Source organism: Pseudophryne corroboree, chromosome 9, assembly GCF_028390025.1.
Source record: "Pseudophryne corroboree isolate aPseCor3 chromosome 9, aPseCor3.hap2, whole genome shotgun sequence".
In the NCBI taxonomy this organism is placed as follows: Eukaryota; Metazoa; Chordata; class Amphibia; order Anura; family Myobatrachidae; genus Pseudophryne; species Pseudophryne corroboree.
This window is the reverse complement of record NC_086452.1, coordinates 88,005,377-88,025,238: the sequence shown is the minus strand read 5'-3', so window position 1 is coordinate 88,025,238 and position 19,862 is coordinate 88,005,377. Positions and strand designations below refer to the sequence as shown.

The 19,862-nt window shown below is 44.3% G+C and overlaps 1 protein-coding gene across 1 annotated transcript in view; it reads right to left on the bottom strand.

Moving 5' to 3' along the window:
• Positions 1–10,512: 10,512 nt before the first annotated feature.
• TRABD2B (TraB domain containing 2B) overlaps positions 10,513–19,862 on the bottom strand; it is a 627,183-nt gene continuing 617,833 nt past the window's right edge. The window contains exon 7 of the mRNA XM_063939587.1: positions 10,513–11,302. Coding sequence (XP_063795657.1) covers positions 11,083–11,302 — 220 coding nt within the window. The 3' untranslated portion in view covers positions 10,513–11,082. The remainder of the gene's footprint in view (positions 11,303–19,862) is intronic.

The following is a 19,862-nucleotide window of genomic DNA, read 5'->3' as shown; positions in this document are numbered from 1 at the left end:
CATCACCCCCTGCCTTTCCCGATTACACTTTCCCTGTCACCCTTTCACCCTCTGCCTCTCCGTCTCCATCACCAACTGCCTCTCCATTTCACCCACTCTCCATCACCATCTCCCTTTAACCCACTGCTTCTCCTTGCACCCTCTGCTTGTCATCCTCTAATCACACTCTGCCTCTCCCTGCAACCCACTGCTTGTCATCTGCACCCTCTCCCTATCATCCTCACCCTCTCCCCATCACCCTCTTACCCTGCTGTCAACTATTTTCCCTTTTCACCCACTGCCTCTCAGTCACCCACTACCTCTCTCTGTCACCCTCTACCTTTCCAGTAACCCATTGCCTCTCCTGCTGTTACCCGTTGCCTTCCCCAGCCACCACTACCTCTCCTCTGTCTTTCTTGCAGCCATTGCCATGAATGACACCTAAGCCTCACCACTCCAGTCTGCCTCACCGTCCCTGTCCTCTTGATGACATGCCTCCTTTTAAATGACCACTCCCCCTTTTCCAACACTTGTACACCCTTTATATTTTCCATGCTCCCATTTAAAAATGTCCACTTTGACCACTTTATATTATCTATATATATGTGTGTGTGTGTGTATATATATATATATATATATACACACAATAGTATAATCCCTTAATGCGCTCTTAGTATATACTACTGAAGTTTTGTTTTCTTGATGTCAGTTAGTAGGTTCTAAATTAGCCAAAATCAATAATGTTATATTTCAAAAAAAGGGCAAGCTTCAACACAGAACGGATCCCTTGTCGATAGAGATCAAAAAGAATAAAGATACAAAAAATATATCTGTGGAGCGCACTTATTTTAGAAACTAATGTAAATAGATTTTTTTACCGGATAGTCTATAAAGAGAGGATGACCTTACACATATAAACACCCATGTTTAAAAAACATACATCTTTTTATTGTAAGAACAATGGTGGTCATTCCGAGTTGTTCGCTCGCAAGCTGCTTTTAGCAGCTTTGCACACGCTAAGCCGCCGCCTACTGGGAGTGAATCTTAGCATAGTAAAATTGCGAACGAAAGATTAGCAGAATTGCGAATAGACACTTCTTAGCAGTTTCTGAGTAGCTCCAGACTTACTCGGCAACTGCGATCAGTTCAGTCAGTTTCGTTCCTGGTTTGACGTCACAGACACTCCCAGCATTCGCCCAGACACTCCTCCGTTTCTTCAGACACTCCCGCGTTTTTCCCAGAAACTGCAGCGTTTTTTCACACACACCCATAAAACGGCCAGTTTCCGCCCAGAAACACCCACTTCCTGTCAATCACATTACGATCACCAGAACGAAGAAAAAACCTCGTAATGCCGTGAGTAAAATACCTAACTGCATAGCAAATTTACTTGGCGCAGTCGGAGTGCGAACATTGCGCATGCGCAATTAGCCGAAAATCGCTGCGATGCGAAGAAAATTACCGAGCGAACAACTCTGAATGAGGGCCAATGTAGTTTAAATTGGCATTTGCATTAAAAAGAATTGATAATGAACATTTCTTTTACATTGATAATACAATTGTGTATTTCAACATTATTTATGTAAAAAAAGGAATAAAAGCGCCAACGCGTTTCGTATTAGCGACTTCTTCAGGGGTGTTTATTTTGAAAAGCTGTATCATTCATAAAGGGTAAGGACTTTAATTAAGCCAATTATTATGCTAGGAATTGTTTATAAAATAGATTTGAAAACTTGAGGAAGGAGACTCCCATGATATGATGACATTTAGTGGGGTTCCTTATTTTAGTCCACCTAATGAATTATACTTTTCTCCAAAATACGTATATATAGGTTGTTTATCAGGCCTCGTTGGATTTATATTCCCACAGTTTTTCTATATGTCTGTATAGCAAAAAAGGATCCACCTATGGGCTGGATGTAAACAATTCCCTTTTGTTTTCCAGCAGTAGTCCTATAGGTCTGCATACATAGGGATTATTGGATTATTTAAAAAACACCCCCGAAGAAGTCGCTATAAGATGAAACGCGTTGGGTGAAAGCTCTTTTATTCCTTTTTTTTACATAAATAATGTTGAAATACACAATTGTATTATCAATGTAAAAGAAATGTTCATTATCAATTCTTTTTAATGCAAATGTCAATTTAAACTACATTGTTCTTACAATAAAAAGATGTATGTTTTTTAAACATGGTTGTTTATACGTGAAAGGTCATCCTCTCTTTATAGACTATCCAATAAAAAAAATCTAATTACATTAGTTTATAAAATAAGTGCGCTTCACAGAGATTTTTTGTATATATTATATATATATATATATATATATATATATACACACACACACACACACACACACACACACACACACACAAAAACCAGAGGGTACTATATAGATGAAAAAGATGATGGTCCTTAAAAATACCCTCTCACCAAAGATCACCTAACATGAAAAAGGCGCAATGGCTGACCAGTACATAATATATATATTTATTTTTTTATTAAAATAAAACATAATTCACAAAAATTGCTTACAGCATAGACAAGGTGACAAAGTATACACAATCACTATACAGTGGAAGTGATGGTATATTCCTGCCTCCATGCTTACGGGTGTGAGCTTAATTAGTAGTGTATGGACATGGCACCAGAAACTGTGCACGTTTCATCCATAAATGGGCTTCTTTAGGGGTAAGAAATATATATGACATAAAATAATTATAATGCAATGTCATAATTGATGTACTGGAAATCATTCATAGCTCATTCATAGTAATAAACCCAAATAGGAAAAATGGCTGGCTGCACAAAAATGGGAATTGGCATCCAGTGGATAAGTGGATCCCGAAAAATGGACTGGATTACTGAAGCAGTAATTTTGAACAGTATGAAAGCGCCCTCCAGGCATATCTGTTCTCCAAGTGCCATATATACATACAGTATATTTTCAGACTGCAAATAACCTAAATTTGCTAATACTGTACATAATTCTAACACTGTATAAACCACTCGAAACAAATAATTTAATCAGATATAACCTGTTTATTTTATTACCACTTAGATATTTTACGTCTTTGTATAAAACAACATTAATTTTGCATGTGTTTGTTTGATAAAGTTGTGCAATAAAGTCATATGAAATATTAATTTAGGTATTTTAAGGCACTACTATAGAATGTTATTGTACACAAGAAAAACAACAAGAATAAATACACTTTTTTCTTTAACAAAGTAATTTACATAGCCCCATAGCACCATGGGAAATAAACGATCCTTCTAGAAAAAGAAGATGTTAAGACAATATATGTGATTGTATTGTGAAAATGTACCCTTCCAGTACTAATGGAGGCCTGAAAATAATAATTATATATAATACTTTACATTGTAACTCCTCCGGCAGTCTTTTTGGTTAGAGCCCTACAAAACTTTTTCTGTTTTCCCAACACATGAGTTTCTCTTTGTCCTTTTATCAAAGGTGGAATTTTGGGCTGGTAATTTGGAAAGCAAAGCAAACGAAAAAATTTAGGAAAACATCTGCACCTGTAATCTGTTGCAGACAAAGAAGTAAATTTACTAAGGGTCGATTTTCTGTTTCATTCAGTTTTGAGGTGATTTGTGGTGATTTTGACAATCATTTACTACAGGCAAAACAGACTCAAAATCTCCTCAAAATCGCCAGAAATTCAACTTCACACACAAATAGAACCTCAAATAGACCATCGGTCCATATACATCAATAGGAAAAGCTCATTTACTAATAGTTTATTTGAAAATAGAACATTAATAGAACCAAAAATTGGCCCAAAAAAATCATAATTTTCAATAGAACCATCAGAAACAGTTCTAATTGATTTTAAATCATGTGGAATTGTCTGAAACCTCAAATTGATGGGAAAAAAAACGTGGGAGAGAAGCATATGGCATACTTTGGCTGTATAATCATGGCGTTTAAAAGGCACAGCAATGATAAAAAAAAAATCATGGATATACAAATTAGCACAGGAATGAAGGTGCTTACAGAGGTTATACAGAGCATGTGACATGTTTTGGCCAATAGGGATGCATTTGTTTAATGAAGTCGATTTTGAGTCGATTTGTGTGTGAATTCAACAGATTTAGAACTTCAAATAGAAATCACAGCACCCTGCGATTTTAAAATGGAACTCAAAATCGACTTTTAGTAAATGAGCTATTTGGAATACAAATACTTTAGTTGATTTTGTGGGGATGTTGGTTCTATTGCGGATGATTTAAAAAGAATTGAATTGACTTTTAGTAAATATATCCCGAGGTGTGACTTAATTCACTCTCTTTCATAAAAGGAGGCATGGTTTATTAGAGCACCAGGCATTCACACATTTATGAAAAAATCCACATTTGTTTTTTTTTCCAAGAAACTTGCACAAATACTGACACTGATTGCCTCGCACAGAACATTACTTAGATAATCCCATTTTAGTCATTTAGTAGCCCCAAAGCACTTACAAAATGGCCGAAGTTAAGGTTGATCAGCATCCTGTAGGCACACAATGAGGTGAGGCAACTGGGCAGAGGAGGCATTGAATGTGCATTTATGATTCAGTCCCTGTAAATTGAAAGGTAATTCTCACTGTCCGACGTGAATGAATACTGAATGTACATAGCATTAGAACTATATATACTGAAATTTGTTTACTATACACATAAGGGGAACTAAGGGGTAGATTTACTAAAACTTCCATATAGGAAAAGGGTTGGTGTTGCCCATAACTACCAGCAATGGCATATCTATATTGGGTGCCGATTGTGTGGTGCACACGGGGCCCTTGGCCAAGGGAAGCCCTGACTGCACACCCTGCACCCAGGTAATTATATTACCCCTCTTCTGTCTCTGCATTCCTGCATTGGCTGGCACTGCAGATTGGCAAAAATCACTGGGAAAATGGCGCAGCGGCCATTTCCTGGTGATTTGCACATGCACAGTAGAGGAATCCCAAGGATCAAGGTACGGGCTCCATCTTCCTGGAGACCTGCCCATGTGCAGTAGACTCTGGCATAAAGAGTCTACTGCGCTGCCAGAGAGCAGGGGGACAACACGGGGACTGCACACAGGTCCTCTTCCCTCTTAAACCTCCTCTGGCATCCAAAGAACATAATAATAATAATAAAAAATGTATTTATATAGCGCTCTTTCTCCAACAGTACTCCAGGTACATAGTATAGACTATTCTAAAAACTGATTGCTATAATCTGATAGTTTGCTATCAGCATCAATTTCATTTTTTCTTTTTTAGAAGTTTTAGTAAATCTACCCCTAAGTTACCAAGCACTTTTTAAAGCAGCAACACTTTTTTTCCCACACAACAAACATTTAAATTTTTGCTCTATATTTAGCGATTGATCAGCTAAGAAAAAATAAGAATTTACTTACCGATAATTCTATTTCTCATAGTCCGTATTGGATGCTGGGGACTCCGAAAGGACCATGGGGAATAGCGGCTCCGCAGGAGACTGGGCACAAAGTAAAAGCTTTAGGACTAGCTGGTGTGCACTGGCTCCTCCCCCTATGACCCTCCTCCAAGCCTCAGTTAGGATACTGTGCCCGGACGAGCGTACACAATAAGGAAGGATTTTGAATCCTGGGTAAGACTCATACCAGCCACACCAATCACACCGTACAACTTGTGATCTGAACCCAGTTAACAGCATGATAACAGAAGGAGCCTCTGAAAAGATGGCTCACAACAACAATAACCCGATTTTTGTAACAATAACTATGTACAAGTAATGCAGACAATCCGCACTTGGGATGGGCGCCCAGCATCCACTACGGACTATGAGAAATAGAATTATCGGTAAGTAAATTCTTATTTTCTCTAACGTCCTAGTGGATGCTGGGGACTCCGAAAGGACCATGGGGATTATACCAAAGCTCCCAAACGGGCGGGAGAGTGCGGATGACTCTGCAGCACCGAATGAGAGAACTCCAGGTCCTCCTCAGCCAGGGTATCAAATTTGTAGAATTTAGCAAACGTGTTTGCCCCTGACCAAGTAGCTGCTCGGCAAAGTTGTAAAGCCGAGACCCCTCGGGCAGCCGCCCAAGATGAGCCCACTTTCCGTGTGGAATGGGCTTTTACAGATTTTGGCTGTGGCAGGCCTGCCACAGAATGTGCAAGCTGAATTGTACTACAAATCCAACGAGCAATCGTCTGCTTAGAAGCAGGAGCACCCAGCTTGTTTGGTGCATACAGGATAAACAGCGAGTCAGATTTTCTGACTCCAGCCATCCTGGAAACATATATTTTCAGGGCCCTGACTACGTCCAGCAACTTGGAATCCTCCAAGTCCCTAGTAGCCGCAGGCACCACAATAGGTTGGTTTAAGTGAAATGCTGAAACCACCTTAGGGAGAAATTGAGGACGAGTCCTCAATTCTGCCCTGTCCGTATGAAAAATTAGGTAAGGGCTTTTATAGGATAAAGCCGCCAATTCTGATACACGCCTGGCTGAAGCCAGGGCTAACAGCATTACCACTTTCCATGTGAGATATTTCAAGTCCACAGTGGTGAGTGGTTCAAACCAATGTGATTTTAGGAATCCCAACACTACATTGAGATCTCAAGGTGCCACTGGAGGCACAAAAGGAGGCTGTATATGCAGTACTCCCTTGACTAGTCTTTACTCCTCTCCTTCTTATGATTCTCAGTACTTTTGGTATGAGAGGAAGAGGAGGGAACACATACACTGACCGGTACACCCACGGTGTTACCAGAGCGTCCACAGCTATTGCCTGAGGGTCCCTTGACCTGGAGCAATATCTGTCCAGTTTTTTGTTGAGGCGAGACGCCATCATGTCCACCTTTGGTTTTTCCCAACGGTTTACAATCATGTGGAAGACTTCTGGGTGAAGTCCCCACTCCCCCGGGTGAAGATCGTGTCTGCTGAGGAAGTCTGCTTCCCAGTTGTCCACTCCCGGAATGAACACTGCTGACAGTGCTATCACATGATTTTCCGCCCAGCGAAGAATCCTTGCCACTTCCGTCATTGCCCTCCTGCTTCTTGTGCCGCCCTGTCTGTTTACGTGGGCGACTGCCGTGATGTTGTCCGACTGGATCAATACTGGCTGACCCTGAAGCAGAGGCCTTGCCTGACTTAGGGCATTGTAAATGGCCCTTAGTTCCAGGATATTTATGTGAAGTGACGTTTCCATGCTTGACCACAAGCCCTGGAAATTTTTTCCCTGTGTGACTGCTCCCCAGCCTCTCAGGCTGGCATCCGTGGTCACCAGGACCCAATCCTGAATGCCGAATCTGCGGCCCTCTAGGAGATGAGCACTCTGTAACCACCACAGGAGAGACACCCTTGTCCTTGGAGACAGGGTTATCCGCTGATGCATTTGAAGATGCGATCCGGACCATTTGTCTAGCAGATCCAACTGAAAAGTTCTTGCGTGGAATCTGCCGAATGGAATCGCTTCGTAAGAAGCCACCATCTTTCCCAGGACCCTTGTGCACTGATGCACTGACACCTGGCCTGGTCTTAGGAGTTTCCTGACTAGGTCGGATAACTCCCTGGCTTTCTCTTCCGGGAGAAACACCTTTTTCTGTACTGTGTCCAGAATCATCCCTAGGAACAGCAGACGTGTCGTCGGAATCAGCTGCGATTTTGGAATATTTAGAATCCATCCGTGCTGTCGTAGTACTATTTGAGATAGTGCTACTCCGACCTCTAACTGTTCTCTGGACCGTGCCCTTATCAGGAGATCGTCCAAGTAAGGGATAATTAAGACGCCTTTTCTTCGAAGAAGAATCATCATTTCGGCCATTACCTTGGTAAAGACCCGGGGTGCCGTGGACAATCCAAACGGCAGCGTCTGAAACTGATAGTGACAGTTCTGTACCACAAACCTGAGGTACCCTTGGTGAGAAGGGCAAATTGGGACATGGAGGTAAGCATCCTTGATGTCCAGAGACACCATGTAGTCCCCTTCTTCCAGGTTCGCTATCACTGCTCTGAGTGACTCCATCTTGAACTTGAACCTTTTTATGTAAGTGTTCAAGGCTTTCAGATTTAAAATGGGTCTCACCGAGCCGTCCGGCTTCGGTACCACAAACAGCGTGGAGTAATACCCCTTTCCCTGTTGTAGGAGGGGTACCTTGATTATCACTTGCTGGGAATACAGCTTGTGAATGGCTTCCAATACCGCCTCCCTGTCGGGGGTAGACGTTGGTAAAGCAGACTTCAGGAACCGGCGAGGGGGAGACGTCTCGAATTCCAATTTGTACCCCTGAGATACTACCTGCAGGATCCAGGGGTCCACTTGCGAGTGAGCCCACTGCGCGCTGAAATTCTTGAGACGGGCCCCCACCGTGCCTGAGTCCGCTTGTAAGGCCCCAGCGTCATGCTGAGGACTTGGCAGAAGCGGGGGAGGGCTTCTGTTCGTGGGAAGAAGCTGTCTGTTGCAGTCTTTTTCCCCTTCCTCTGCCCCGGGGCAGATATGAGTGGCCTTTTGCCCGCTTGCCCTTATGGGGACGAAAGGACTGAGCCTGAAAAGACGGTATCTTTTTCTGCTGCGAGGTGACTTGGGGTAAAAAGGTGGATTTCCCAGCCGTTGCCGTGGCCACCAGGTCCGATAGACCGCCCCCAAATAACTCCTCCCCTTTATACGGCAATACTTCCATATGCCGTTTGGAATCCGCATCCCCTGACCACTGTCGCGTCCATAATCCTCTTCTGGCAGAAATGGACATCGCACTTACTCTTGATGCCAGAGTGCAAATGTCTCTCTGTGCATCTCGCATATATAGGAATGCATCCTTTAAATGCTCTATAGTCAATAATATATTGTCCCTGTCCAGGGTATCAATATTTTCAGTCAGGGAATCCGACCAAGCCACCCCAGCACTGCACATCCAGGCTGAGGCGATTGCTGGTCGCAGTATAACACCAGTATGAGTGTATATACTTTTAAGGATATTTTCCAGCCTCCTATCTGCTGGCTCCTTAAGGGCGGCCGTTTCTGGAGACGGTAACGCCACTTGTTTTGATAAGCGTGTGAGCGCCTTATCCACCCTAGGGGGTGTTTCCCAACGAGCCCTAACCTCTGGTGGGAAGGGATATAGTGCCAATAATTTTTTAGAAATTAGCAGTTTTTTGTCGGGGGTAACCCACGCTTCATCACACACTTCATTCAATTCATCTGATTCAGGAAAAACTACGGGTAGTTTTTTCACACCCCACGTAATACCCCTTTTTGTGGTACTTGCAGTATCAGAGATGTGCAAAACCTCCTTCATTGCCGTGATCATGTAACGTGTGGCCCTACTGGAAAATACGTTTGTTTCTTCACCGTCGACACTGGAGTCAGTGTCTGTGTCTGGGTCCGTGTCGACCCACTGAGGTAACGGGCGTTTAATAGCCCCTGACGGTGTTTGAGACGCCTGGACAGGCACTAACTGAGCTGCCGGCTGTCTCATGTCGTCAACAGTTTTCTGTAACGTGCCGACACTGTCACGTAATTCCTTAATTACGGCCATCCATTCAGGTGTCGACTCCCTAGGGGGTGACATCACCATTATAGGCAATTGCTCCGCCTCCACATCATTTTCCTCCTCATACATGTCGACACACACGTACCGACACCCAGCACACACACAGGGAATGCTCTGATAGAGGACAGGACCCACTTAGCCCCTTGGGGAGACAGAGGGAGAGTTTGCCAGCACACACCAGAGCGCTATATATGTATAGGGACAACCTTACAATAAGTGTCTATCCCTTATAGCTGCTTATATCTGTTATTTTGCCAAATAAGTGCCCCCCTCTCTTTTTTACCCTGTTTCTGTAGTTGCAGGATGCAGGGGAGATTCTGGGAGCCTTCCTACCAGCGGAGCTGTGTGGGAAAAATGGCGCTGTGTGCTGAGGAGATAGGCCCCACCCCCTTCACGGCGGGCTCTTCTCCCGCTTTTTTCTGGAAAACTGGCAGGGGTTAAATACATCCATATAGCCCAGGAGCTATATGTGATGTATTTTTTTTGCCAAATAAGGTAAATTCATTGCTTCCCAGGGCGCCCCCCCCCCAGCGCCCTGCATCCTCAGTGACCGAAGTGTGAAGTGTGCTGAGAGCAATGGCGCACAGCTGCAGTGCTGTGCGCTACCTTATGAAGACAGGAAAGTCTTCTGCCGCCGATTTATGGACCTCTTCTTGCTTCAGCATCTGTAAGGGGGCCGGCGGCGCGGCTCCGGGACCCATCCATGGCTGGGCCTGTGATCGTCCCTCTGGAGCTAATGTCCAGTAGCCTAAGAAGCCCAATCCACTCTGCACGCAGGTGAGTTCGCTTCTTCTCCCCTTAGTCCCTCGATGCAGTGAGCCTGTTGCCAGCAGGTCTCACTGAAAATAAAAAACCTATTTAAACTTTTACTCTAAGCAGCTCAGGAGAGCCACCTAGATTGCACCCTTCTCGTTCGGGCACAAAATCTTAACTGAGGCTTGGAGGAGGGTCATAGGGGGAGGAGCCAGTGCACACCAGCTAGTCCTAAAGCTTTTACTTTGTGCCCAGTCTCCTGCGGAGCCGCTATTCCCCATGGTCCTTTCGGAGTCCCCAGCATCCACTAGGACGTTAGAGAAACTATATTTCCGTGCTGTGCTCTTATATCCAGCCTTTCTGACTATATACACTACACACAGACACTGAGGTTCATGGCTATTTATGTTGTAATAATTCAATACTGTAACACAGGGCACCGATTGCCAACAACACAGTGGACGCAGCCATTTTGTGGGCTTAAGTAATACGATCACTGAGGTAGTTGGCAATTTGTGCTACATTTCTCAATGCTGTCACTGTTTCCCAATGGTGTCACTGTGAATGTATAGTTCACATTCTCATTAATATCGGTTAAGCACTCAAAACAAAATGGCCGTCTCCACTCTGAACTGTACGAAGGAAAAGTCTTAACTGGAGGCAAAACAATAATTATTTTCTCTTCCATTAATACTATTATATATTTTTTTAATTGGTTGCATTGACTGATTTTTATTTTCTTTCATTGCGAATTTATCCAGGCAAAGTTCATGGCAGGATTATACGTTGAAGAATGTGCCGACTGGATCTGCAGAGCTCCGTGTCAAGACGTAATTCTCATCACTGTGATGATCCATAATGTTAATATAACAGGTAAAATGGAGGAGAGAGCCGGGATGCGCTTGCAGTCTGTACTGCTTCGTACGTTCGACAGCTCCACATACACATCAGTCTGTCCATCTTTCTGCTTGGTGAGCCAAATTAGTGACTCTGCAGTCTCCTCTCCATTGATATTTCTGGTGTTCGAAGGCATTGTGGTTGTACTAAAAAAAAAAAGTGACAGAGTTAATACCAGAATCTTCTCAATCAGCAAAGTAACCGATCTCTTACAACAGGCATGTCCAAACTGCGGCCCTCCAGCTGTTGAGAAACTACACATACCAGCATGCCCTGACACAGCTATAGCATTCTCTGACAGCAAAACTGTGTCACGGCATGCTGGGATATGTAGTTTCACAACAGCTGGAGGGCCGCAGTTTGGACATGCCTGTCTTACAACAAAACAGATAAAAAAATATAGCGTCACAGCTTTAGCCGAAGACATGTAAAGGGCTAAAAATGATATTTTGTTAAACCTGTGCTTCGAAAATAAAGGTCACAATTCTGCTCAAATTTGACAAAGGGCGGGATGTATTAAAATACATCGCCGGCCCCCACCACCTACCGCAGCGATGCTAACCACATATGTACTAATATATGCAATTAACATCACAATGCGGTGACAGAGACCCCCCGCAATACCTGTGAGGTGGTGTGCGGGGGGTCTCTGTGGGTTTAGTCACCTCCCAGACCCGGGAGGTGACGTGTGCAGGGAGTCCCCTGGCTCCTCCTTCTCACCCCTGCAGCCGGAAGGACAAATAGCTGTGCTGCGGGGGAGGAGGAGGGGGGGCCGTACCAGCATCACGAAGGCAGCAGTTTACTGCACACAGGTATGCCGGGGGGGTCGTCGTGAGCAGGGTGGCGCTGGATGCGTCGGCGGCTGCGGTAAGAAGCCCATAGGCTTCTATAGGGTATCGCCACCAAAAGATGGCGAAACCCAAGGCAGCGAAAACCACATTTTCTCTTTAGTACATCCCGCCCAAAGACAGACTGTATCACACAAGTGAATTAAAAAGATATTTTAATTTCATTTTAAAATCACCAACTTGGAGCTGGTAACAACTTTCAGCAACTGTAAGACAAAATAAGTACTTTTAAGAAAGTCAACAGAATAAGTTGGGTAAACTTCATTTTATATAAGGGTAAGTGGTTTGACATCACAATCTTCAAGCAAAACAGGATCCTCACATCAGTAAGGTACTGTGCTACTGGGGAACACTGCTCCTTCCACCATCTAAATTTCAGTCTGGTGCTGGCACTCATTCCCCACTCATACCATGACACTGCCCTTGTTAGATGAAGCCCTATACTATTTGCAGAAATAATTTTGAATCCTTTATTTGGCCGATCAGCTGCTGGGCATCCTAGACCAACAAGAGATAAAGATAAATGAGGTGTTCTGTGTTGGAGTATAGCAATAGCTAAAGGTTAAGCTTTACCTGAGTGAGTTTACTGGAGGGATAGCAGATGGCTCTTTATCGTACAATGGTGGTCATTCCGAGTTGTTCGCTCGCTAGCAGTTTTTAGCAGCCGTGCAAACGCTATGCCGCCGCCCACTGGGAGTGTATTTTAGCTTAGCAGAAGTTCGAACGAAAGGATCGCAGAGTGGCTACAAAGTTTTTTTGTGCAGTTTTAGAGTAGCTCAAAACCTACTCAGCGCTTGAGATCACTTCAGCATATTCAGTTCCTGTTTTGACGTCACAAACACGCCCTGCGTTCGCCCAGCCACGCCTGCATTTTTCCTGGCACGCCTGCGTTTTTTTGAACACTCCCTGAAAACAGTCAGTTGACACCCAGAAACGCACACTTCATGTCAATCACTCTGCGGCCACCAGTGTGACTGAAATGCTTCGCTAGACCCTGTGTGAAACTACATTGTTCGCTGCAATAGTACGACACGTGTGCGCATTGCGCCGCATGCGCAGAAGTGCGTTTTTTTGCCTCATCGCTGCACAGCGAACGGATGCAGCTAGCGAACAACTCGGAATGATCACCAATATCACTGTAAACACCCTCTTTACTATGAAAGTGTACCGTCTTATAAATTATTAGTTAATCCTCCATGTTAAGCTTGCCCTACAAATGGTCCTTACATGTTTGATACTTGTACAAAAAAGAATATTTAGCAACATCTCAACCAATCAAACACATCCTATACAAAACATGTATAAGGCTGCAGTAATACTGAGATTATGTATAATCTTGAATCTCAGGACCAAACCTTGATAGTTACCAGGGGACGTAGTTATGTGACCGGTCAGGAGACCGCCAGTCAAATTACCAACCCCTACATCCTGCACGCTCCAAATCCTGTCAGTCGTCATGCCGACTAACAGGGACTATTCCCACTTGTGGGTGTCCACGACACCCATAGAGTGAGAATAGAACCTGTGGCCAGTGCAGGGGGCTTCGTTGTGCTCACCCTCCCCTCCCGCCGGCATTCTGCAGCCGGGATCACGGCATCGCAATGCTGACCGCCGGGATCCTGGCAAACGGTAAGCCATACCCAACGGTAAGCCATACCCAACCCATTACCAGTGCCTCTGAAGTAATTGTGGAAATAAAATCAGACATCAGTGCAATTATTATCATCAGTTAGATATAATATACTCAACATTTGTATGATTTTATTTGTAAAGGGAAACTTTCTGCTCTACCAGTTGACCTGCTATTATCCTTGAGATAACAACATTACTACTGATAGAAGGGTACTACATAATAAGCTTGTACCTCATACAAAAAGGATCATAATAATACAAATATTATGCTTTGTGCCTGGGCTCCAAGGATAAGTACATGTTCCTATCATGCATCCTTAATGTCTAGTGTGATGCAAAAGCAGCTGCCATATTATCATAATTGCTTTATCTGATTTCAAGTGCTGTGAAAATATGTACAATATGTGGCAATTCAGAACAGAGGATTCTGGGAAAGGCTCCACAAACTGAGGTGAAGTGCATGTCACAACCTAACGTCACAATAATGTTTTTTTTACATTTGGCTGAATCACCAGTAGAGCAGGCCTGGCCAACCTGTGGCTCACCAGCTGTTGTGAAACTACACATGCCAGCATGCCCTGCCAATATGTTATAATAGCAAAACTGTGACATGGCATGCTGGGACACGTTAGCCAGGCCTGCACTAAATGCCAGGCCTTCAATAGAGCATACCTCCCAATATTGCCATTTATAACATCGGGACATTGTACGTGCTGACGCTCTGCGTGCCTGAAAAATGGGCAGAGGCTCACAGGAAGGGGCATGCATCACTGTGGGGGCGTGGAAAATCATGTCAGCCCCCAAGCTCTTCCTGCACTGTGAATAGATACCGTGCTATGCAGAGCAGCGGTGACAGTGGTCCCCACCACACACATACACTTTTCCCTCTTCCCGCTGGACAATGCAGCCTGTGGGTGGGGCAGTCGCAGAAAAGCAGAACTCTCCTGCCAAAAGTACGACCAAGAGATGATACACATTCCAAGTGTCTCACTTTACGCCAGACAGAACTGATTTGGAAGCTTCTTCCTATTTATTATATGGGAGGGGAAATGGATGGGATCAGTGTTGGAGTAGGGCTATTTTGTGCCCTGTGAGCCCTGCCCCCTGAATATATTAATATGTAGTGATGTCACACGGGGGGTACAGTATCACCAGGAAGTACAGCACTGTCTGGAGCTTCTTTAGGATTCAGCACTCCTCCGGCATCCATTCTAGGCACCTTGGAAGTCAAAATCAGGTTCCTTGGGCAGTGGCAGTGCTGCCCCCAAGGCCCTGCGTCCTGGGCAAAGACACCGCTTAGCTACCCCTAGTTACGGCCCTGGATGTGATGGTACAGCGCACCAACAGCACTAGTCACTTCCTAGGAAACATGAACTCATTCTTCGTCATGTACAGCCTACTGCTTTGTGGTTGCGCATGCGTGTTTGTCCAAATTTACTGGTGTGCATTGGAGGTGTGCAATGTACATATATGCAGATGTATAACCATGTATTCAAGAGAAAATATAAAATGTCACTTACAGTAAAATATTTCAACCAATATAACCATATATAAGGGTAAAATAATGAAGGGAGTGTGCCAAACATGATGGTACAGTAGGTGTGCATAGTGCTGATAAATGAAATAAGCATTTGAACACTTATGCAAACGACACAGGATCAACCATCATAAAATCCTGTTGTTTTGTCTCTGTCCCTCTTCAGAGACCTGCAATTCGCTGCGTTATGCATGAGGGGTCACAGAGTGCCCAGCCCAACCCGCAATAGCTGTTAGCTGCATCTATACTCTGGGTAGACCGGTAATCGCAGGTCCGTAAAGTGATGCGAATTGCAACATTTTAGTCCCACCCCTTCCCATGGATTCACAATTTTCTGCATTCTGCCATAACAGTGATAGGACCTAATGACACAAAGAGCCCAGCTCCGCACCCAAATGGTCACAGTTATATCCTCTCTGGGTTTCTCCCAAAAAGGAGCAATCAAAAGTTAGCATGTATGCCTCTGTGACACAACAAAAGCTGGTTAGTAATAGTATGCATACCTCCCAACTGTCCTGATTTTCGCTGGGCAGTCCCATTTTTTTTGGACTGTCCCGCTGTCCCACCCGTGGACAGTCCCCCAAAAAATACTAGAGACTAGAATGTGTCATCACGGCCCCCCCTCCTGCTTTACCATGCTCAAATTACAGGCATTGTAAGACAGGGGGCGGGGCTACGATGACGCAATTTGTCCTAAATGATATAATGGTCCCACCCCCTTTCCGTCAGCATGCGGTTGAGTGTGAAAAAAGAGGGGGGTGTAGGTGAATGCAGGGGATTGTGGGCAGCAGACTCCTCTCTGGGAAGCAGTGGCGGATCTAGACTTAACTTTTAGGGGGGGCGGTTTAAGAATGATGACTCCTCCCCATAATCATAGCCCCTCCCACTTAGTAATGCCCTTCCCGTTCGCTTCTAAAATTTCCTATTGTTGCCATTACTAATAAAATGTTGCCAGTTAGTGGAGAGAACCCTGCGCACTGGTGATACAGACTGGCGAATCGCCATTCCTTCCATCAGGGGTGGTAGAGGATAAGACAGTAGGGCAATTTAAACATGCATGGGACAGACATAAGGATATTCTTACAAAGAAATAAGGATCAGATAAGGTTAGAGATAAAAATAATGTAAAAAAAAAAAAAAAAAAAAAAGGGGCAGACTAGATGGGCCAAGTGGTTCTTATCTGCCGACAAATTCTGTTTCTACAGCACACAGAATGAGCCGAAATTCACATTATAGCACACTGAATGAGCCGACATTCACATTATAGCACACAGAATGAGCTAAAATTCACATTATAGCACACAGTATGATCCGAAATTCACATTATAGCACACTGAATGAGCCGAAATTCACATTGTAGCACACTGAATGAGCCGAAATTCACATCATAGCACACTGAATGAGCCGAAATTTACATTGTAGCACACTGAATGAGCCGAAATTCACATTATAGCACACTGAATGAGCCGAAATTCACATTGTAGCACACTGAATGAGCCGAAATTCACATTGTAGCACACTGAATGAGCCGAAATTCACATGATAGCACGCAGAATGAGGGAAAATTCACATGATAGCACGCAGAATGAGGGAAAAATCACATTATAGCACACTGTATGAGGCAAAAATGACGTTATAGCACGCAGAATGAGCCGAAATTGACATTATAGCACGCAGAATGAGGCAAAATTCACATGATAGCACGCAGAATGAGGCAAAATTCACACGATAGCACGCAGAATGAGGGAAAAATCACATTATAGCACACTGTATGAGGCAAAAATGACATAGCACACAGAATGAGGCAAAATTCAGCCAAATAATGCAGGGAGAAGAGGGGGGGGGGGATAGAAATGGGAGACACACACACACACACTCACACACACACTCACACACACTCCCACCTCATAGATGGAGGCCGGGTCCCGCCGCGGTATTGGGAACGGGGTGCAGAGCGGTGCAGCGCGGCGGAGGACGAAGACAGAGAGAGAGCGTCCTGACGCGTGTACAGGAAGGAGGGGGCGTGGTCAGAACAGAGGTCGCTGTACGCGCGTCAGGACGCTCCTCTCTCTCCTCGTACCCCGCCGCGCTGCACCACTCTCCACCCCGTTCCCAATACCGCGCCGGGACCCGGCCTCCATCCCGGTGCCGGTATATGTAGGGGGGGGGCGTTCGCCCTAATCGCCCCCCGCTAAATCCGCCACTGCTGGGAAGCTTGCCTGTTTTTCCTAGGGGGCCGGGAGTATCACTCGAATTTTGGGAACCTCCCGGCCGCTCTGGGAGAGTAGGCAAGCATGCCTTAGTCCCCCCCCCCCCCCCCCACCCCCCATCCACTCAACCAGCAAGACACTTCGTTTCCTGGGTAGGACAGTGTCCGAAAATTAGGACTACCACACTGCACCACAGATGTGTTCTTAAATAAATCTAAGAGTGGAATTCCCCTTTGTATGTGGAAACCTATTTAACAAGTATCCCAGTGATATATATCAGTATAGCAGTGATATTTGTATTTTACTCTCTCTGCTGCACATAAACTAGCTGGCTCACAGATGAGCATAATTTCCACTCTGGACAGTATCACCAGAGCAGCTGAGTATCTTGTCCTGTCTATTTTTTACACACACCTTTATGACAGCCACGTTCTATGTACCGATATTGTGGCACTTTAGAGCGGGTTAGTGACAGCCTGTAAAGCACCTTGCACAGACTGGCAGGCCTAGTTGTCAGAGCTATTTGTGCACAGGCAGATAATCCAGTTATCTAGTGAAGGGCATGTATTGTAAACACAAGCTCTCCAGTCTATCTTATCCAGCTCTTGTGGGCTATGTGTGAGAAAGAATGTTCTTCCTTACAGAATTTAGTAGCACTTCATACAATGTTACTGAGATGAGCAGTGAGCACAGGACACGGTCAACTTTCACAAGGTCAGACAGAAGCATTTATTGAGTAACATTTATTGCTCCTAAATGACCGCTTCATGTTTTATTTATTTTTATATATTTTCTATCTTCTGTTATGTAAATAAACTCAACAGTGATATAAAAGTACACTTATATTCAGACATGAAAATATAGCTTTAAAATTACATTTGAGATATATATATATATATATATATGGTACATGTCAGCACGGCACTGCATATATAAATAACTGTCCCCGTTGCCCTCCATACTGCTGAACCACAGCCGGTCACCCAGATGTGTAGAAAGATGTAAATGGCGACACTCAGGTAAAGAAACACACACGACAGCCGATGTGAATAGCCAACGTTCAAATGCGGGAGCATTGTATGCCCTGATGAAAATGCTTCCGCATTGAAACGTTGGATGTTCACAACGGCTGTCGTGTGTGTTTCCTTACCTGAGTGCCGCCATTTACATCTTTTTATATATATATATATATATATATATATATATACGAAAGCCCTCACACACTCACTAACTGACTGGCTCATCACTAGTTCTCTTACTTCCCGATATGTTAGGAAACTGAATGTAACGTAGGTATACTTCAGGTGGGAAATAGCAAAACTACGTAAATAAAATTTTAATAAACCTCCCCTAAGGGTATGAACAGGGGGTTGACGTCATTACGTCACTACCAATGCTTGGCTTGCGCTGCGTGAAAGATAACCCCCATACAGACAATCGGATCAAAATTTAAATTGCACCTCCAATGTGTAGAATTTAATAATCAACAAAAATGGTCCTGTCACTTGTTACCGAATCTGCTACGGGTGCTCCTCGAGTAACGCCAAGAACCATGGATTAATATTTACTTACATTAAGACGTCTCAAATTTACATTTCTATAGATTTACCAAATTTCTAACACTCATTTATATGTTCAACCGTGAAAATCAGAAACTCCCGTGCGAAGAACGGGTATAACAGCTAGTAGAATGTAGAAAGATAGTGTAAGTACATCACCCATCTACCAAGAAATAATAAGCATATTCTGGTGATTACAATGCCAACACCGCAATACCAAATTTGATAGTAAGTTGCAGGAGGGGGGCTGAACACATGCCATCTGGCAGGATGCGGGGGCTTAAGGGAGTGAGTTGGGGACTCAGATAGGATCACCCAAGATCCCATAACCTGCGGTCTGCAGCAGCCTGAGCCCTGAACCCATAATAATTCCATCACTGGTCACCTACATAGCAACACAACAACCCATACTTGTCTAGTCTTTCGGAACATCTGGGAGACTCCCAAATCTCCGGTGGCTCTCCCGAACACCCAGAAAAGTGAACAAATCTCTTGGAGGCTACCTGAGGTTGCCAGCTTCTTCATTTCCCAAGTGAAATGGGCGGTTCGGGCAGTTTAATTCAACTATTTGCGCTGAATCCTGTCTTCATGGTCCTGCATTACAATGGCGGTAATAATGACACTGTGTAGAGCAAGGGGGCAGGTCCATGAAGATGTAATCGCAGCCTCACACTCCCTATACTGCCCTCTTAGCTGCGCAATGGAGATTGGCAGATTTGATATAACCACACTAGATAATTGTTTTCGCCACAAATACATTTACATGCAGATGACGACTTGCTCTATCTGTCTACCTGACACTTTTTTTTAGCAATCAGGGATTATAAAACTAGCAATGTAGTTACCTACACAAGGGCCCTCATTCCGAGTTGTTCGCTCGGTAAATTTCATCGCATCGCAGCGATTTTCTGCTTAGTGCG